Source organism: Protopterus annectens, chromosome 8.part0 (assembly GCF_019279795.1).
Source record: "Protopterus annectens isolate FY-2018-M chromosome 8.part0, PAN1.0, whole genome shotgun sequence".
Lineage (NCBI taxonomy): Eukaryota > Metazoa > Chordata > Ceratodontiformes > Protopteridae > Protopterus > Protopterus annectens.
This window is the reverse complement of record NC_056741.1, coordinates 1,427,487,967-1,427,510,241: the sequence shown is the minus strand read 5'-3', so window position 1 is coordinate 1,427,510,241 and position 22,275 is coordinate 1,427,487,967. Positions and strand designations below refer to the sequence as shown.

The 22,275-nt window shown below is 35.7% G+C and overlaps 1 protein-coding gene and 1 long non-coding RNA gene across 8 annotated transcripts in view; one reads left to right on the top strand and one right to left on the bottom strand.

Annotated features, from left to right (window-relative positions):
- The window catches only part of COLCA2 (colorectal cancer associated 2), a 72,962-nt gene that overhangs the window by 36,462 nt on the left and 14,225 nt on the right, over nt 1-22,275 (top strand). Inside the window, exons 1-3 of one of the 5 annotated variants that reach the window (XM_044081033.1) lie at nt 11,480-12,028; nt 16,264-16,361; nt 21,934-22,015. In XM_044081033.1, the coding sequence (XP_043936968.1) occupies nt 16,359-16,361; nt 21,934-22,015 (85 nt within the window). In that variant the 5' untranslated portion in view covers nt 11,480-12,028; nt 16,264-16,358. The other 4 variants (XM_044081029.1, XM_044081031.1, XM_044081032.1 and 1 more) reach the window with 4 other exon arrangements.
- LOC122809485 lies at nt 6,763-22,208 on the bottom strand. 3 transcript variants are annotated; one of them, XR_006365909.1, is made up of 3 exons: nt 21,830-22,174; nt 8,896-8,966; nt 6,763-7,290 (listed from the first exon to the last, which is right to left on the bottom strand). It is a non-coding gene; the product is annotated as an uncharacterized LOC122809485 (long non-coding RNA). The 3 variants fall into 3 exon arrangements; XR_006365907.1 differs by lacking the exon at nt 8,896-8,966 and having other exon boundaries at nt 21,830-22,208; XR_006365908.1 differs by lacking the exon at nt 6,763-7,290 and having other exon boundaries at nt 8,826-8,966; nt 21,830-22,208.

Sequence of the window (22,275 nt, the reverse complement as noted above, 5' to 3'; positions counted from 1 at the left end):
AGAAGCTTTGGCAACAGAAGGAGAGGCCCTAACTACCTTGGGAAGAGAGGGAAGAACAGTTACCTGAGAAGCCCCTCAGCCTGGCCTACCTCCTGAGAGGGCACATCCTGTAACAATAAAGTATCTGCCTGAGACTCCATAGAGACTCCTGGCAAAACCTCTGGCTCCCCTGAGCCTTCTAAAGAACCGACGTCCGGGACTGCCGGTTCCTCACCCCTAGGCTTCACTGTTTTGTCCTTGCGCTTCTTGGATGACGCCGGAGCGGCCGGAGCATCCGACGGCATATTATAATTGCAACGCTTCCCAAACACTAACCTAGCACAATCTAGCCTCCTCTTAATAGTGCGCTTGTTAAATCTAGCACAAGAGCGGCAACCAACAACGTCGTGCTCAGGCCCTAAACAAGGTATACACAATGTATGATAATCCCTATGCGGTATCTGCTTCCCACAAGAAATACAGTTATTCACTTTTCTGACATCGGTTAAATACTGAGGCAAGAAAAACCAAAATGTTCCGCCAACTCTGTTTCGGTCTGAAACTCCGAAAATCTCAGAACGCCAACCTGCACCGCAAAATTGCTTCTGCATCGGACCATGCGGCAAAAGAGGTCATGCGCATTAGTACCCTGGCGTACTGGCGTCAGTCTAAAGGCGCCATGACCTCTGGTATTCGGGCCGACTGGGACGCGGACTATACCCAATTGTCAGGACTGCAGCAATGGAAGACGAAGAACATCACAATGGTATACACATAATTACATTGATGGTAGCTAGTCCATAAAGGCTGATTTAACTGCTGGTTCAGATTGATTACAGTAACATGCTACAGGAATTCCACCTACATTTAACTTGCCTCATAAAGTCTGAGTATTAATTCTTACAGTTACGTTATGCATATCAGTATGTTCTTAGCAGCCTAAAAAGCATCAGTATTATTTGACTCTAATTATAATTTTCATACTATTGCATTAAGTTCACAGTACTGTCCTTTTTGTATCATTAAAGATTTATCTTGCATTTTACATTGTCCAGAGTGTTGGCTGGAAAAATATATTTTGGGTAAGCGCGGTAAATTAAAATAAGAAATTAAAATTGTTTCCGAGTCATTTTCTTCTGAAGAGTGCACAACTGCTAACTCCCTCCATTACCTTTTGCTTTTAAGGGATTTCTGCAAAATGCATATATTTTCTGTTTAATACATTGTAAGCAAGATTCACAAGATTTTTGTTTTTTTTTGTATCATGTTTTCTCTGTTTTTATTGTGTGTGTGTGTGTGTGTGTGTGTGTGTGTGTGTGTGTGTGTGTGTCCGTCATGTCTTCTCTTCATTTATTCTACTTTGGATCTATATTTGACATGCCAGCAAATATGTTTTACTTTCATGTCCTTGTCAGAAATTATAAAAAGTAATGCAACCTTTTTTGGTTTTCTATTAACTTCCTAGACTTTGCTTTAAAATGTTTTTCTTATTGACTTCAAGCTATACTTTTGCATAGCACTTTTTTACAGACTTTTGAAAAGATGCCCATGTTTTGCATTTAAACGACTTATATTTGTATCATTGTCCAACACTTTCTAATCCTAGTTTCATTATATTATATTTATCTTTATCAAGCACACATTCAAAGACATATTTCCCACTCAGCACATTTTAATAGTATGCCATTGCTTATTGCGTTATCTAGCTTTTACTATACAGTTGGACTGCTTTAAGGTGGCCTTAGAGATTTCTGACCCTGTTTTGCTTATAATGGATTCTTAGATGATGATGATTTCTAATGTACACAGAATAGCTTGCCACCTTATTTCCTTGATATCTCTTGATATGTGTTCTTCATTTGCTTAACTGTTTTCTTGTAAAACAGAAATAGTAGCCCAACACAAATCCTTATATATTTGGTGGTGGTGGTGATGGGGGTCTGTATCCCTGCTTTGCTGTGAATGGGACAATTCCCTGCATAACCCTTCACTATTACAAGGACATGCATGTCTGTCAGCAGCTTGACCAGTGGAGTTACAATGTTATATTACAATTGGTCAGTATACATGTTCAGGTGAATACTTTTCTTATTTATTTGGTTACTGTGCCTTCAGTTTTCCTGAACTTACTTTCTGTGGTACTTTCTGAAAGCTCATTCTTTTGAGATTATTAAAAGACAGCAGAAAACCTGGTAAGTAGAACTAGGCAGAAACTGCTTTCTCAGTGCTTTTATTAGATGATACAAGCCTTTGAGAAACTCTACTGTAGAATGTGATAATAAATGATTAGGTTTAAATTTGCTCTTTACAATAATACTGGTTAGCTGTAACTCAGAACTCCTAGCAAAAGTAGAGAACAACTTCCTCTTTCTCAAGTCAAGAAATATTTTATAGTATATTTTACTAACCAAACATAGTAGTTATGTCAATACCTAATCATAACTGCACAATGCTTTTATTCTTGTATCCACATGATTGCCAATAATTCAATAGGCTTCAAATGAACCCGAAGCACCCATGCACATCTGTACTTATCAGATATTTTAAATGCTCACGCTCTAGTGCTTGTGCACTTTGATTATGGCTGATATCTTTAGAATCCACCTTTATAACTTTTGTATAGTTGTTTTTCTATATTTTGTTTTATATTTTTAATATTGTATGCTGCACTGATATCGTAATCACTGTGTTTGTGTTTGTGTTGTGGCTGAAAACAATTAGTCAGTCTCAAGTGATCATCCAAAGAAAATACAATTGCTAGCCAGCACAGCTATGAAACAAGGTTAGACTGTGACATTTTTATAAATGACTGAATCATCTGGAGATACAGAGGTAGAACATTCAGGATAATTTCTTAGATACTTGGGGAAAATATAAAACAAAGGTTTAAAACAACAAAAACTTCCATTCCTGTAATTTATTCTCTCCTGCATCATCACTAGCACACCACCAACCTGTTACCTGTATGTTGTTGATGTGGAACACCTGTGTCATAACCATACTTTCCTCCAGGGTGTGTGTGCATTACTAGTTCTGTGAGAATCCATTTTTCTTTCAGCTCCCCTATTTACTGTCTTGGTAGTCTTTGAATGCATAGTGATAAAAAGTTCAGCATCATATCTGCCATGGTTTCATAACTAAATTCAGTAATCCAGATCATGTCATTGTAAATCCTTACAGTGGGATAATTACATCTACAGAGTTAAAGTTCACCCCTCTGGCAATATATCCTAGTATCTTGTTGGACTTTGCCGTGGCCTTCTCATAATGCACAGCATGATTCAGACTGGAGTTGAAATTAGCAGTGATACTATTTTTTGTTTGTCAGCACTTTAGAAGTACTCACCTTTTTAACACATACGTCTTTTCTTGATTTTCTCCATCAAAGTACATAATCTTGCATTTTTTTCCTGTTTGCCACCTACTTGCACAGCTCACAGGCTAGTTAGTTCTGCACTATAACTGCCTTATATTTAACCTTCAGTTCAGTCTTGGGATAATCAAATAATTTGTTGACCTAATTATCTATCCCCACTCTGCTTTTTGGATATACAACAGTACTAATGCTTGCACTATGCCTTATCACACCTCATTGGTTGCTGCCTTTACATTCAACATTTTCAAGTCTCTTTCATGAACTAGAAAGTACCCTGCCCATCTCCCTAGCTAATTCCCAGACCCATGAACTACAATTTGCCATCTAGTGTTCTATAGCGTACAAAGCCAAAGGCCTTCATGAAGCACAGATGAACTTTGAGCACTGTCTTCCTGTTGTTGACCTTGGTGGTGACTAAGGCATAAGGCAGGATAGGTATGATCTGATCATACCTCTGATACATAAATCTATACCGATGTCCATTTGCTGTACTTGCATTTCCTTTCCAATCTGGTACTTTATTTCCTTTTTTGATTAACAAAAATCTTTCTCTTCTTAATACTTCCCCTTTTCAGGAATCTAGTGTCAAATTAACATGTCCATCATCTCTGTATACATCTGAGCACACTTCAATTTACTTCCTTTGCTTATCTTTTTCTTATTTTGGATGCCTTGGCATGATGACTGCTTACCTACTCTGTGTGTGTGTGTGTGTGTGTGTGTGTGTGTGTGTGTGTGTGTGTGTGTGTGTGTGTGTGTGTGTGAATATATATATATATATATATATATATATATATATATATATATATATATATATATATATATATATACGTGTGTAGGTGTATACACACACAGGTTCCATTGGTTTGGTTGCATCAGGAACTTGGTTGACATCTGTTTAATCGATGCATTTGGTCAACTATACAGATAGTCGACAGGTGTGCAAGACTGATAATCCCTGGGTAGGGGAATATTCCCTTTCTCCTGGGATTATGCAGTCTTAGAGTTAGTATAAATAATTAGTGGGTTGTTCAGCGGAAGGGGGGGGGGGTTGTCCCTTGCAAAAACAATGTTTTAAAATCGCGTGTGCCAAGGTTCTTCCTTGGACCATGTGTACTAGGAAGTCATTTCCATTTTTGACGTAGAGTGGTTTATCTTCAGGATGTTGACATTAGTGTTAGTCAACCAAATGAAGGTAGATTTTACATATATATATCTACATGCAGGGAAAAAAAACAGCAAATGCTCAAATGAGCAAACACTTTTTGAGGGTGTGAATAACAGTGAATGCTCATATGCACGATGTTTCAATGGCATTTTTGTCAGCAGACTTTTATATGGGATCATGGTATAATACGGTAAGGGAATTTACTCTTTCCCTACTGTTGTGTGATCTTGGAATTGGTGTGTGTGTATATATGCAGCCTCCTGCAAAAAAAAAATTAATTCCTGATTCAGTTTAAAATGATTATTCTTTACTTGGGTCAGTATTATGAGCATTCGATGTTTGAGACTCTCTGTTTTATATATATATATATATATATATATATATATATATATATATATATATATATATATATATATATATATATATATATATATATATATATATATATACACACACATATATATATATATATATATATATGTATACATACACATACACACACACCAAATATAAAATGTTTGTATGACTCAGGCTGACAAATTATACCAGATTTAATGGCAGCTAGATGTGCTTCTTTTCACCTTCTACAACATTTTGTATCTTAATTGGTGTATTATTTCACCAATGACTACCAGCTTTTATTCCATGATAGGCCTATTCATGCCTCTTCTTATAACAATTAGGACGTAAGCAATGAGAAAAGAAAGCTATCGCTCATACCCATCAACTAACATTAGACTAAGGGATTTTAAAATACTCCTACAGTCCTTTTGGCCTTTTTTGTGTTGATTGAAAGTGTAGTCTAGAGCCCAGTGCATTAAGCTCTATGCACATGCATGGATATGCACATTTAGGTTCAAGGGTGTTTACTAGGCTAACAACCACAAGGGCCTTTTTAAGCCTAGTCATGAGTCCCAAATGTCTGACCAGTATTGGTACCCTTGATACGTGTAAACAGGAGCTTGGGAAGTGAAACATTTAAAAGTAGGGGCCTGGGAAATGAACCATTTACTGCCTCCCTGTGTTTATTAGAGGCATAGATGCTAAAACAGGGATGAATTTCCTATTCTCCATCCAATTGTCCAAGTTACACTTGAATTGGTTAGGGAGGAACTCTGCTTCACATAGATGGGGAGCCTGTTCCATAGACTGGGTAGTCTCTGGGATACATACCTTCCTCTCCAGTAGGTCCTATTTATATCACAGGCAAGGTTTAAGTCTTTAGAATGGGTAATTCTGCTGCAGCTTGTTTTGCAGATATGCAAAAGCTCCATCAGAGTGGGGTATGTCAATGCCTTGTACGCCAGGCATAGATCCCCCCTCAATAGCCTGCACAAGACAGAATATAGGGATAGAGCCTTGAGGCAGTCTGCATAGGACATGTTATCTATGCCCTATAATCTTTTAGTGAAGAACATCTCTGGATGTTCTAATTGTTGGATATGCCTGATTAGGTACATACCAAAGGGGACATTGTACTCATTGATGGGTCTGATGAATGCCGAATACAGTGGAACAATGACTTTCTTGGACCTAGATGCCATAACCTTGTTTATAAGTTGTACAACATAGAATGATTTCCTCACTACTGTAGACACATGATGGTCAAAGGCTAGATTACTGTTTGTGTCTCCCCAAGTACCTGACAACTGGGTCAATTCTTAGGGGTGTGTTATCAATATGACTTCCAAAAGGATACTATTATGTATTTCTTGGCATTTGGTTTTAAGTCCATGGCTCTCGGACAAGTGGTTTGTCTGTGTCAGCCCTTCCTGGAGAACATTTGTGTTGGTGTGTGATTCAATGACAGCTCCTAATTTGCAATCTTCTTTAAATTTAGTCAGCCAGAGGCCATTGACATTGTCCTTGACTTCAGAGAAATAAAGGCCAAAAAGGAGTGGTCCCAGGACCAATCCCTGAGGGGTTCCACTTGTGACTGGCCTCTTTGTACAGGTGGACTTCCCAATTCTAACTTCCTGTGTCCTATCTGTGAGCCAGCTGGCTATCTACTGGGTTACATAAGGATTTGTACCTAACATGTTAAGTTTGTTAACAAAGGGATCATTAACACAATTTTGAGTACTTCAGTTGTGTTGCCTAAGACTACTACTAAAACAACAATAACAGAAACACACACACACACACACACACACACACACACACACACACACACACACACACACACACACACACGCAACTTGAATTCCATCTGTAAAACAGCAAATTCTATAACTGGCAATTACAATAGTAAAGCATTTATTGCAAGTAGTGAAGCAATCTTGTATGCCAGTGCTGAAAGCTGCACCGCTATAACATTTCTAACTATACATACTAACAAAGGTTGCTGTACCTCAAAATAGGAAAATACTCAGACATCTCAACTTTGGACTGAATATGTACGCTCTCACTTCTGAAATCTGACCACCCATTCAAAAGACTGCAATTAGAGTCTTTGCCATTATAACGGGAACCCCATTGTGAAGTTCAGATATAATGTAGGCACTCATTTGGGTTAATGCTTCTCTGTCCCATCACATCTGGAGTGCCCATATAGGGCCACTAATGGAATCTGGAGTGTAATCAAGACTTCCTCTGTCTGTTCATTGAGCTCAGCAGCCTATTATAATATAGATAACAGATATTATCTACTGATGAGGCAAGTAGAATGTAGCTGAATCAGTGTTCTTCTGTAACAAATGGTATCCAGAATATGTCCTGCATCCAGTAGTACCAAACCAGGAAGTCTGAAGACTCTGCAACAAAATATCTGCAATGAAATTAGTTGCACAAAAAGTCAGCTGACTGTACAAGCGAGTGTATTATTTTAGTATGTATGTATATATTACTATTTCCTGTTAGATAAGAGTATGCTATGTGCAAAGTAGTAAATAGTTCCACCATCACAATCTTGAATGTCGGGCAAAATGTTATTTACATTTGTAGTAGTACAGATGGATATTATCAAGTTAGTGAATGCTAGAAAATTGTACTGAAGATATCTATTTAGCTTTTAAAACAGCACAACTCTTTGCAGCTTAGAAGACATTTATGATGAACATATATGTTTAATAGGTCATTAACAACCCTGAATTGTCTATTAAAAGAAAGAATAATAATTGTATTCGAGTGTCATTTTACAGAAAGAAAAATACTTTGTGAAACCCATAAGGTTCTTGAGTAAGTAGAAATTTCCACGACCCACAAAACTCCTGTATTTAGCATGCCTTCTGCATCTTAGATAAAGCAAGCAGCTTATAAGAACTTTTTTTTTTCTGTAGGAACTTATATTTGAAGAAAATACATTTTTCACTTTGAATGCTTTACCTTTTACCTTTTTGTTTTGCAGAGGCTGTGAACAGGCAACCCCCTGACTGTGATTTGCAATGTTCCACCTGATAATGAAAGAATGCCAAAGTGTTTGTATATAGTATCTGCATCATGAGCACATTGTGCCAGTCTGATTAATGCAAACATAGTTCTCCATTTTCTGTCAACATTTTCTGCTGTCTTCCATTTGTGTTCAAAACACAGTCATTGTATTTTAAGACTTAGTATTCATAGTTTTTAAAACAGTTAGCCACCAGATAGAAATTAGCACGTATTAGGAAAGTTTCAATTTAAATGCACAACTACTATGCATACAAAAGCAATACCTGCCAATTATGATCAAGTCTCTCTCTATCTCTCAAATGTATCATTTTTTTTCCCTTTTCTTCTGTGCCAGAATACTGAGAAGCTACCTTTTGAATCTACTTGGGTTAACATTTCTTAACTTTAGCCCCCCCCCCCCCGGCCCACCCAAAGATCTCCATGATTTCTTGAGCATAACTATTTATGGTGTATACTCGTGTAAAATATTATTCAGTTAAAGTAAAATAGACAGATAAAATTGCTTCATAAGCAAAAGTTTAAGATTATCATTTACTAAAATCTTAGTGGCTTTACACTTTAGGATGCCTTTCTGCTTTCCTGCCATCTTTCTTGTAATTGTTCAACAGTGCTGCCCATATTTTTTTTAACAGTCAGTCATTTTCAAAAACTTACAAATGCAATTTTTAACTGATAATAGCAACATGAAAATATATTTTCTTTCTTTACTGCTGTGGTTTTCTTTCTGTTTTTGCCATTATAATATTTGGAATGTTGTAGTAACTTGCTGCTATTGTACACATAAGTAATGGCATCATCTAAGTAGCTTCAACAGATGCATTCTTTATGTCAGTGATTTAAGAACAAAAGGGGTGACAATAATAAAGTAAATTAGAAACATATGAAACATCATATATGTGCAATGGACAGAGGTTGGTTTTAATTTCAGCATTTTATTAGTAGATTTAGATGCAGTTGAAAAAGTCATCCCAAGAAAATGTACCTGATCATTTTAGGGCACATTTCAATTTTTACTGTACTTATCTGTGTTTCTTGTGTTTTTGTGGACAAAGCCTGTAAAGTCAGAGAAGGCAAATGTATGTTAGTACTGAGAATAGTGTTTCACAATAATAAAAATATTAGGCAATCTAAAGCCCATGTAAATTACACACTAATGAAATAGTATACATTACAAGCAGAGATCTGACCTATTCTGTATGCATATTTATCATGTATAATCAAAACATGTGATCACTGTTCTGTGAAATACAATTTAGTATGAAAAACAAAGTAGTTCAAATGACTTCACTTAGTCAGAAAAAATAAAACTTTAATCCATAAAAGACTTACCGCTTTCATCAAGTAGATGCATTTACACATAGACTTCTTCAGATTCATATGCTTTAGCAGCATTAAACTTTAAAAGCACAGTGACATCGATGGCTACTGTTAAAATAATGCTTGCATTTGTGTGTTAATACATTCCTTTTCTTATTAAAGTCTGTTGTTTGACACTTATTAATATGCCAAAAGATTGTACCACAATAAGGAAGAAATGCAAAACGGGTAACAGTTTTTTGGAAGGTGGCTCACTAGAAAAGTCATCTGAATAATGTAAATAACATGCCCTCAAACAGATGAATTTTTTGTAACATTAGCACAGATGTAACTATTTTAAAATTAGAATATTGGTAGAGTGAAGTTAAAGACATGCAGGTAGGTGCGAGTGTGAATGGGTGTGCCTTCCTTGAAGGTTGGGCATCGGGCTTGCAACTCGGCACTGTAAAAATCCACTGCCAATCATTAGCAGACCGGAGTAGTTCCACTGTGGTGACCCCTAACAAGGAAAAGCTGAAAGACATTACTTTTAATATTGACATTCTAAAGTCTCTGCCAAATGAATACATGAACTGATACAAGTCTTCAGGGTAACATAATTAAAATAGCTCACACAACATCTATCAAAAATGTATCCTCTTACTGTAACCTCCCAGGCAAACATTTTAAGTTCATATTTGTGTACAATAATTTCAGTTTACACTGAATGTGTTACAGTTTTCAATGAACAGAACTTGTATCGGTTAATGTTTAAAGAGCATAGATCTGATACCAACTTACTCTTTAGGTTACCATTTACGCATTATTCTATTTAGTAAACCTTTTTTTTTCCTTTTGATGCATCTTAAATCAAGGAATCGGGGACTGTCATTGCCCATCTCTATAGACACAGAGTACATATATATATATATATATATATATGCTAATGACATTTGCACTGATTCTGAAATAACTTTATAAATACTGTTTCATTTTGATGGGCTGCTGTCTGTGCTGAATCTGTACACCCTTCCTTGTCCCCACAGGTTTTCTGTTGATGGATTGGTTTCCTACAGACCAAAGACCTGTTGTAGATGAATTTGTGCTATTCCACATCATCCAAAAGTGTGTTTTTATCCTTCCACTGACTGGCACCATCTGTATGTTACATTTTTTTGCTTTGAACCACTGAGGGATGCACCCCCCAAACCCTGAATTTGGATTAAGTAACTAAATAATGAAAACAATACCTTGGTTTCTATGTGCTTGCTATACTTAAGGACATTTAGTAATGTAAGGTTTCCTACCAAGTGTATGCAAATTAATGCTGTGAACCATGAATAGCCAAGTCTTCTGTTCTTACTTATATCTGATTGCAACACATCTGCCTTCTAGTATGTAGTTCTACTGATTCATTCACTCATTCTTTGACTCGTCCATATTTTGTTAATAGGGTGAACCCACTGGGTAAGACTCCTTTTTAGAGTAGGCCTAAGCAAAAAAAGTTACTATAGAACCTAAATCAAGGAAGTGATACCTTAATTTACAGGCGGTTTCTTTTAAGATTAAAAAGGCAAATGTTTCACCTAGCTTAATAACTAGGAACATGGTTATATAAACTTACTAGGAAAAGCAAAATAAACAAGAAACTAAATAAAAGAATATGCAGGAGAATAAAAAGAATTGATGAATAAATCATATACAATTGCCAACAAAAGCACACACTTCATGGACTATTATGTATGTCATGTCAGCTTTATTGAGGATGCAAAGTGTGTAATCAGCATTAAACCTGTAAGGTGAAGCCTTCTGAAAGTAGCACTTGCTGGGCAGCATTGTAGTACAGTGATTAGAATTGCCTCCTCAAAACGTTTAGTTTCTGCAGTTCAATTCTCAGTCGCGGGTGCCTTCTGTATGGAGTCTACATATCTCCCTGTGCTGTGGGGTTTTATCAGTGTGCTTGAACTCCATCAGCAGTTTTTTTTTAAAGTGGTTTGTTGAAAGTCCATTACATTGTCTGGAGTGAGCTGGCAATGTACTAGTGTCCCCTCCCACCCACCCACTTTTCTGACCACGGAGTCTTTGCATACATTTATAATGTGGAAGCCCAACTCCCCCATGTTAGAGGTGACACCTGCAAAAAATACTTGTATTCAGTTTTTATGCTGTTTTGAGTTGCACTTGTTGATATTGCAAACTTCATAGAGAGTGACATGCTGTTAGATGAGCTAGTTGAACACAGGGAACAGTTATTACCAAATGCTGCAGTTATATGTGAATTGAAAATATTCCAAATTGCCTGTAGGTGTGTGCCAGATGAATGAGGGTATTAAATGTGCACTTCCTGTATTGTGGTGACACCCCTTTTACAGGATTAGTTTCTTTGCCTTGTACTTAGTATCAAGATGGTCCTTGTCTCTGCCAGAACCCTGAAATGGGTCAAGACAGTGAAGAATGAATGCATGAATTAATTTGTGTAGCTTAAGGGTTTGCTCTAATGTGTTTTCAGCAATTTAGGTTGTGCCTCATACTACACTGCCTATGAACAATGCAAGTTTTGTTACAGTAGGACTCCAAGTGCTATGCATTGGTAGAGCAGTGGTATAGTATGTGAGGCAGTCATTAGGGCTAAACATGTTTAAATAGTTCCTCATCACTGCCAAGCTTTATTCCTAAGACAACAGTGTTTATCAGTACTGACATGAACTTAATTTTGATTATCAGTTTATTCCACAGACCTAGAAGAAGGTAATTAAGAGACTTGTCACTGAAGTTTGACTTGTCTCTATGGGATCAGACCCTGGAATTCATTATCTAATGTAAGAGTGTACAGGGAAACAGCCCATTAAAATGCTCACATAAATTGTATTTGTTGAAATTGTTATTTTGTTTGCTCTTCATCCATTTATGACTAACTGTTTCTATGACTGTTATGTGAAAGTCTGCTACAAATCTTTGGCATTTTACTCGGGTAGGTCATATCTGAATGTAACCTCTGACTCATCTGTAATTTGTGCAACAACTGAGAGGCTTGAAATGTAAAGGTTGATTATTACCAGTACATAGGTGTACTTCACCTTTAAGGGGACCAGTACATAGGTGTACTTCACCTTTAAGGGGACACAGTGTCTTACTCTTTACCTTGTTTCTCATAAGATGGTGTTTCACATTAACAGTTAATTGAAGCTGGTCTCACAACTACGTAGTGATAATGTTTAAGACAGAACTTTTTAAGGAAGAGAATACACGCCCTACTTTTTGATACACAAATGGCACTCATAATAATTGTACATAAGAACAGAACACTGCAGTCCATAATTCAGGATAAAGTACAAATCTTTCATATTGCAGCTACCTGCCTGTTAAAGCTTCTCAGGCATGTCTTCATCCTTAAGCAGGTAATATTTTCACAGTCATAGAAATATAGATATAGTCTTAGAAAAATCAACTAAAATCTCTTGTCTTCCTTAACTGCTCTAGTGCTTTCCATTGCTTGAATTCTCCCACCTCAGACTTGTAGCTTATATGTATACTTTTTAGCCTCTCACTTTATTGGTTTGTGTACCTTTGCATTTTTAGCATTGCAAGATCCTATTTTATTCACTGTCACTTCATGTTTTTGTTATCTTATGTGCTGTGTATGAGTGATCATATTATTGACCCCAGGCTGAGACTGAAACTGGTCAGAACTATCATTTTTGTACCCAAGTTAACAAATTCAATGAATTAATGAATAAATAAATAAAATAAATGTAGACTTTCAATTATAATCCTTGTACATAAAATAATGATTCTGACAAGTTTTCATTTTATACTTACAAGGTCAGTTTGTCATAGATGATGTTTAAAAAATAAAACATATTTTTTCAGTATACTAAATTCATTTATGTTCTGTTGTGGTGGTGGAAATGTTCTCCATCTACCTCCTGTATTAAATAATGAAGTTTGTGGTCAGGTTTTACTTTGGAAACATACAAAATATATGCATATGGTTATATATGAGTGCCTGTAGTATGATGCTTTATACTAGAAACTTATACTTTAGACTTTCCAAAATAATGTTTTCTGTTAAGTCTGATTATAAAAGTAATAGATTTAAAGTCTTTTAAGAAATACTTTAAGACTTGACATCAGATATTTATGTATGTTGCTCTGTTTGTTTGCCTGTCATGAGGCATACCTATTTACTCATATGAGAAGTGATAGTATTAAAAAAATAAATAAAATAGCAAATGTTCAGATGTGCACTGTTATTATTTTCATTCATATAAATTATAGATTTATTACAAACCAATTTGTAAACAATATTTGTATAATACTGGACTGGTACATTACATTATTGCAGGCAGTACTGTTTCTCTGTGAAGTCAGTAATAATTATTTGAAAACTTACTTAATATTTCTTTTAACAGTATTCCCTCCAATGTTTTACTTAATATATACTTCAAAAGTGAAAGAAAATTATAATATTGTAGTATAGTATGTGGGATATTATTTGAAATAGTTAATCTGGTTTGTTGTCAGATATGATAAGGTTTTATTTTGCCTCTATTTAGAAAAGTAGATTAGTTGTTTTACTTATGTAGCTGTACTGTTACAAACATGTTTATGTACATTTATTCCCTATAAGCAGTGCTTTGTAACAAACATTCTATGTAATGTTAGTGAACTGTATTAAGTACACATATCTGAGCAAAATATGCACAGCTGCAATGTGTCCTGCATTGCAGAAAAAAGTATTTATAATCTCACACTTACCTACAAATTTACAAAAGTCAGTCAAAAACAGGGAATGCTCAGGTAAAGGGTAAAACCTTTGCAGCTGTAGTTTCAGCTAATATTGAAATCAAGATAACATTTGCAAGTATATGCAAAAAAATATGGACTGCAAAATAATTCCTTCCAAATATGAAGCTTTAATCTCTACATGGATGTGATTTCAAGCACCCAGAACTACCAATCAGCTAAAAAAAATATAGAACAAAAACTTAGATGGCATTTACACAGGTCCCCAAAAATAAGAAGGAAAAATGTGTATATATAAAACTGCATTTATTACTTGTTGGAAATATGATAAAAAAGACTTCTTAAATGCTGAGCTTTCATCTTAAAACACTTTGGTTCTATACTCTAACAGTCAACAGGCATAGTCATGCAGCAATTTGAGTTATGTATGCCTTGCCCCTTGGCAAGAAATAAGTAACTAATATCAGTCTTCACATGCCTTGCTTGTTACACAGTATGAGTTTACAAGTCATGACTTTTGCAGCTGTTTTAAAAAAACATAAAAAATACAATTGCTCTTGGAAATAAAGGCATTAAACGTATACATAACTTTATTTCTAACTTAAATATTAGACAGTTTTTCCCTGACTGATGAATTACTCATGTAATCTGTACCTTACCTGCCCAGGAATATCTAATAACACTCTGTTCGCTGCCTTGTGAACAATTTATCCTGACAATACATCTTTCATGCTTCACACCCATGCCTTTATTTATGGCTCAATTTGTGTTCTCTCAAATGTCCATTGTTTTCCTAGCTGCAGTTTCACTACATTTTTCAGTGCCTTGCACTGTATTCTGTACATCCTGTCAGCTTTACTTGTTTAATCCATTTCAATTGTAAAATATATAGACCAGCAGAGGTCTAATATTCCGGCTTTGCTTCTTCATTTCTTGATTCATGTCTGTAGTTCAGTAAGTAGACCCCTTTGTTGTTATCAGTATATCCTGCAATGTTAGTGTAGCATTTCAAGTTTTATCCATTTGAGGGAACTTTTCTTGTTCCCATGTTGTCTTAAATAAGGCATATCATTTCATTAAATACCCCTAAAGCATTGCCATCCCAGTAGCATTTGGTTCTTGGGTGCTGAACTGGGAGGTGAACCATCTTCAGTATTAGCTCCTAAAATGGGGTTGGGGGTGGGATCTCTCATAGCAAGAAGAGCTAATTTTGTTTCTAGTTGAGGGTTAGCAAGAAAGTCTACTGCATGGAGGCTAACCACACAGGATTAGGAGACCGTCTGTAGTTCACATGTGCTAATTTTACAGCTTTTATTTTTCTTTTCCCATACAGGAAGTATCAGTCAGGTGACTGTGAAGTAATGTATAATGAATATGAAAATTAAAGGGCCTTGGTTACAGGAATTGGATACTCCATGTATTTTCAGTGCACACAACTGTTTGTGTTTCATGAGGGCTTTAAGCTATGTTTACACATTATTTGGTGCTGGTTTTCAAAATGTTTCTTTCAACATGAACTTTCCTTTATTGATGCCACAGAATAACTAAAATGCATTTAAAGCCATTTAATGAAGTACTTTAGTTAAAAATCCACATGAACATTGCGTCCACTTGACCATGTCTTATTTACAAGAACTGCTATACTGTATGAGGCACTTTTAAGATCACTTCTAGAGAATAAAGAGAATTTCAGTTACTTTATAGTCATGTAGTTTCTGAAATAATAACTTTCATGCTTTCTTTGTGCATATTTGAGTGTATATGTTGAAGATAGTGTTGGTTGCTATAGCAGTTTAAACATACAAAGATTTTACTGTCATTGTTTCAGCAGAGAAGAAATGTTCTTTAAGTAGACTACATAATGCCCCAGTTGCTTTCAGAACCTCTATATACGATCTATTTAACAAGGGAATAGAGCAAAAAAACAAATTTATGCAGACTTGTTTTGACATGTACAATATGAAACTTGGAACGTGAAAAGGGAAGGTGGACATGTGGGAAGAAATGTGTAACCTCTTCTTTTTGCGCTTGGTTGTACTCTGATTTCTGTAGATGGTATGGATGTGTCTGCATGCTCTCACTTCTCCTTACATGGATACTAGTTTGAATACAATGACTGATTCTCTGACAGTCTTTGAAATAAAGCAGGAGTTTGAAGGATAAGCTGAAAGAAGAAATTACAGAGCAAGACTGAATACATCATCATTTGCATATTTGTTATATGAATGCGTTTTGTGTTATTTTTCTTTCCAGAGTCACAGCCATAAAGTGATATTCCTAAATTGCATGTTTTTGTTTCCTATTTTAGAAAAGCCTAAGGTATACCAAGGAGTAAGGGTAAAGATAACTGTAAAAGAACTTCTGCAACAGAAGAGAGCGGTTCAAGCAGCGGCCACGTCAAGTATGGTAAGGAAGGCACAACACTCATGGAAATGTCCAGTTCTCTATGGTTATAGCTGTTACTAACAAGTTGCACAAGTCCAGCTCATATACTGCTGACCTGTACCATGGCAGCTCGTATCTGTCAGTCACTGGTACACATCCATCTGCAGGCCTGAGTAACTTCCTGTAAGCAGCACAGTAGTGCACTACTGACACTTTTGTAAGAAGCAGCACAGTGGTGCACCACTGACACTTTTTTAAGTGGCAGCACAGTGGTGCACTACTGACACTTTTGTAAGAGGCAGCACAGTGGTGCATTACTGACACTTTTGTAAGAGGCAGCACAGTGGTGCACTACTGACACTTTTGTAAGAGGCAGCACAGTAGTGCACTACTGACACCTTTGTAAGAAGCAGCACAGTGGTGCACTTCTGACACTTTTGTAAGAGGCAGCACAGTGGTGCACTACTGACATCTTTGGAAGCTGCCTGCTAACAGTGAACCCATCCTGTGTATTTATCATTTTTTCTAAAGTTAATGCATTGGTTCATGGACCCCTTTCAGCCATCAACTCTATCACAACAGCATTAGCAAATACCTCATAACATACCGCCTTAGTAAATTATAAATTCTCTCTTTGGATATATATATATATATATATATATATATATATATATATATATATATATATATATATATATATATATATAAAGAGAGAGAGAGAATTTTCATTGTAGCTAATTAACCAAGATGTTTACGAAAGGGAGAAAACAAGAGTATATATGAAAGGCAGAGAGAGAGAAAAACAAAACAAAACAAAAAAAAAATGAGGCCACAGGGAGAAGCAAGCACTGCATAGTGACAAAGACCATAGACGAGAATTGAGCTATGTGCCCCAGAGTTATGAAACAGAGTTCATACCTTTGAGACTGTATTGCATGAAGTATAGTCAATTAGGTAAAGTGTTTTTACATAAAACAATCATTGTGAGTTAGTCATGAGGTTCATATCAATGCCACCCCACTTTTAGTGTTGGTACCTCTACCATTATCTCTGATACTGCTCCCAATACAGCAAGAGAAGGGGGTATTGTCACTATCCCTGTTATAGACAAAATAAGTCCTTAATACTTTTATTTAGCATTCTCAGATTGTGCTAAGTGAATTGATCTGGTCTACTTCCATAATCCTAGAACCATAATAAGGCTGGTGATTTAACTTACTAAACAAAAGAATAGCTATGGTACAGCATAATTTGGAAAACACATACACATGAGATGGATGCAGGGCTCATGGAATCTTTGTACTCCACTACACCTTTTGGTTACCCTGAGGTGAAATAAGCCCTGAAAGCAAGATGGGTGATAAGAGATAAGTAACTAATTAATCCTGTCATTATGATTAGTGATTACATGTACCCATGAATGAGCAACACAAATCTTGATAACTTAAAACAAGCTATTACTTGAGGCCCAGTGCTGCCACTGTTGTCTCAGGATGACTATAATAATAAAAATACAGTCTAACCCCACCCCACCCACAATCAATCAACATAAAATATTACCTGCTACAGTGGGTAAGTCACCTACTGTTCTATCCTCGACTGCTTTTCCAGCACTGTAGCTGATAGCATTGGGATGTTTAACTTCAGATATTAATCAAGAAAGATAAGGATAGGAATGTTTTTCTCACTTACAGTATTATTTATAGTACGTGACCTGGTTTGGGGCCAGCAGGGAAGCAAAAGGCAAGGATGTTCAGTTGTTAATTATTTCACAAAACTTAAGACACAAGTCTCCGAACTGCATGTCAGTCTTGGTTTGGGGCAATGCAGTTCAGCAGCCCTTAGTAATTTAAATAATGAAATCAGTGCAAGCTACCCTTTGGTCAGGAAAGCAATAAATACCAAAGTTTAGCTGATAAGCAAATAGATGATGTTGATGCTGATTGCTTTTATTTAACTTGCATAAGATTATTCCTGATAGTAGACTAACGCACTTTCCCCAGATGGCCTTTTTAAATAAGAGGCAAGAGTGTTACTAATAGTTCATGCTCTCTAGTTACCTCTGTCTATGTCTGCTGCCATGACAAAAAAATAAAAGGTTGTGCATGACAGGAGTAAATGTAATTAATATACAGTAAAAAGCGGTGTTGTTTTCAGTTGGCTGTTTATTAATTATCCTTTGTATTTCTACTGGTCACAAAGCTATAGCAAAGTTCATAGTAAATCTCTGGTTATACATTCAATTTCTGTCTAAAATGCTTTATAACTGAATAACAATACTGGATATAATTTGTTGTCTACAAAGTAAATGTGCCCCCCCCCCCCACACTAATACATTCAGAAGCAGTTATGTTGTTCTTTATGCTGTTCATAGAGGTATTAAAGGCAGTTAATGTTTCTGGTGGCAACCAAAATGCAGTAGAGTTTAGAGTAAAACAAGAATCTTGAGTATACATTTTCAAACATTTCCAGCTGAGTAGAATAGCACATATATTTTGTTGGCTGAAAATTAAATCTCCCCTCCCTTCTTCTGGCATGAATACTTTCAGAAGAAGTTAAACTCCGTATTCACGCAGATGAGAAAATCTTTGCTTATTGTTTGAACAGAACTATATCAAAACATAGCACTTGCTCATATGAATATTGGCATTCAAAAGTTTAGTACAATGGCTGTCACTACCTCTGACATATTAACAATAGGTGATGTGCTCAGTAACAAACTACAATGTAAACATTTTTCTGCATCACATTAAAGCATAGTTCAGGTTAACAATAGGCTGCATTAAGCAACATAAACAGAGCTTTGAACACTTCTCTGTATCAGATTAAGACACATTGAATGTTTACACTTAGTGAAAGTTCTCTGTTACTATTTACAATCGACTGCAGGGGTACTTCAGTCACTTTAGGAACAGTTCTTCATGAATTACACACAGAGCCGATATCTCACTTGTGGTTATTATACTGCAATGTAGAATATTCCTAAACGGAATTGCCATTAGATTTATTTTCCAAAAATAAGGATAAAGTTTTTAAACATTATATTTTAAAGTTAGGTTTCCTATCAAAATCTAAGCACATACATACCACAAAAATAAGTACGCATATTTTGTAGAGATTAGTAAAACATGCCTTAACAGTGAATGTTTCTGAGGTTGCTATGAAAGTCTTTTTTGGGGGTGGGTCAGAGGGTGTATCTCAGTCCTTGTTTTTTCTTTCTGGATGATCTTAGATTTGTGATGATAAAGTATGTAGTACAAAAATGTATCCATTCATGTGAAACAGTTGTATGCTGTGAGATGTGAAAAGCTATATCAAAATATAACAATGTGGTAAAATACTTTCCAAAGCTATACTTTACATTCTGACTTTTACATTTCTATTGTACATGCCTTTCCTGGCGTGATTGTTTCTTCCATTTTATATGCCAGAAAAAGAGAGAGAGAAAAGATTATGTCTAATTGAATTATTTGCCTAGGAAAAAAACACATAGAAATACAATTGTTTCCAGACAGAAATTAATTTATGGGCTTAGCAAAGAAAGAAGGACCATGAGATGAGTTAGTATTCTTAGATGGTATAATGGTTAAGGTGCTTACCTTACAAGCACAAGGTACACACTCACCTTTGAATGGGAAGTCAGCTGTGCTTAGAAATAGCTCACAAATGCTGTTAGCCTAGTACTAATCTATGAAACTACAATATAGATGATTCTCATATCTCTCAAGTGTCCATATTTTTGCCTCGTATGTTTGGCTTGTTCTTCATAAAATTTGTGGTTTTCTGGCAAATCATTGAGGACTGAAGTCACTAAATAATGACAGACATTTCACTTTCAGACTTCATGTCCTTCAGAAAATGTGTAATAATGGAAAATCTGTCACTCTAGCCACTTTCTAATTTTATAGGAGTAATATTTTTAAAATCTGTCACTGTTTCTGGGCTTTTGTCCCACCATTATTTTTGGGTTTGTCCATATTTCTTGTGTTGAGAGGTATGGATGATGCTGGCAATATTTACATATCTGTCAGTCTTCTGCCATATACTCCCAAAAAGAATGCATAAAACATATATTTTCCTCCTGTTGGAAAGATTATTATCCTGTCATGTTTTATTCCACTGCAGCAAAAGCATGCATTCTTATCTGGCAGAAAAGTCAATATACCTTTGACAAAATATCAAGAAAATTATATAGGAATCATAAATGCAGAAAAAGTTACACAAACATTTCTGTAGGCTAGTATTCAGTTAAGGAAATGTGCATGCAATCTTAACAATGACTGCAACCAGGTTCATTAAAAAAATTATTCAGTTTTTAATTTCTAAACCCTACCATTTATGGGAAAGAATATTTTCCATCCATTTTCAGCTTAAAATATCTGCAGTTATTTACTGTGTAAACTATAACCAAATTGAAGGGGTATGGTCCAATACATTCTGGAAAGCCAGGAGCAGGTTTTTATTTGTGTAGTTTAGAAACCTTTGCTGTTTTGTGGCACAATTATTGCCAATTTATTGGCTACTATGGCTGATTGTTCATAGGACTTTCTCTGCAGCACACACATATGATTTAAGGAAAAAAAAAAAAAAAAAAGCAGCCAGCGTGTCACCAGTTGCTTGTGATGACTTCATGGTTTCCTATGTTATTCCTATGCAGTGTAGTAGATTTTCACATGTTAGTGGGAGGGGGTGTCTTACATATTTAACACTGCCCATAAAACAGCTGTTATATTTCCTGTACCTTGTAGTATCATTCATGAGACATAAGGAGAAAGACACAAAAGAAAATGACACTAACCAAATCTAACTTTGTTTATTCATTAACCATATAGAAAGAAGACAAAAATCCTGCCTTTATTTAAACTTTTATATTCTGCAAATAGAGTACCTCAAGCTGTTTTACATGATTTTACTTTTTTCCATTGAAGACTACCTTATGCTGTTGTATGACTTCTGAAGAGGAAACCAAAACAACAGTTATTTTTAGCACAGCTGAAACTTCTCTTTTGGTACAACTTTATTCACCTTCAGCTGAACAAAAGATCCTTCCACTTTAATAGAAGCAAACCTGTAATAGGTTTACAAATCTGCATGGGTTTGTTCTTTCTGACTGTGCTCAACCACTCCCTGTGGGGCGCCATATGCTTACAAAAGTCAGAAGTAATACATTTTCAAGATGCAGCCTCACACCGCTTCATCAAAAAAATGTCTTTCTTGGCTTTACGTAAAATGTGGAAAGAGTAGTAACTTCATGACTTTGTATTTTAAGCATATAAACCAGCCTAGTTTTGCAGTGTTATAAGAATTCAGGAAATATTTTATTCTACTTGCTTTGAGGTGTAGTTAAGTGTAACATAGATGCAGTTTATCTGATGCAGCACACTGTTAAACCCTCAGGTGCACAACAGACATGCATATTTGGTAAATATTTCAAAATATTTATTTTATTTTGTTTTAGACATTAAATATGCAAATTAACATCAGCTTACCTTTTCTACATTATACTCTTGCATTTCTGTTTATTTGCAGTATTTAGAAGAATAAAGCTTCTTTAATGATATAGTTTTAATTTTCATATTACTTTCTTTTACAGATATCCAGGGTTAGCAATGGCCAGGTGTATGAATCCAGTTCCTCTGCTTCTTCCTCTTCCTCTTCTTCACCTTCATATGCAGGTGTGTATGAATTAGTCCCAAATCCATTTGATGTGCTTTCCCTTTAAGTGCCCAAGTTCCAGGGTCTCAACTACTGAAATCACAATCTGACTTTAAAACTTAGCAACTACATAATATCAATCCAACCAATCAGAGCCTGAAAAAAACAAAATGAATGCAGATGAGGCTACATCACACAAATCAGATGGTTTCTTATAAGGTGATGGTTGATGAGTTATTATACATGCATATATCTTCCTCATGATAAATGTAACAATGAC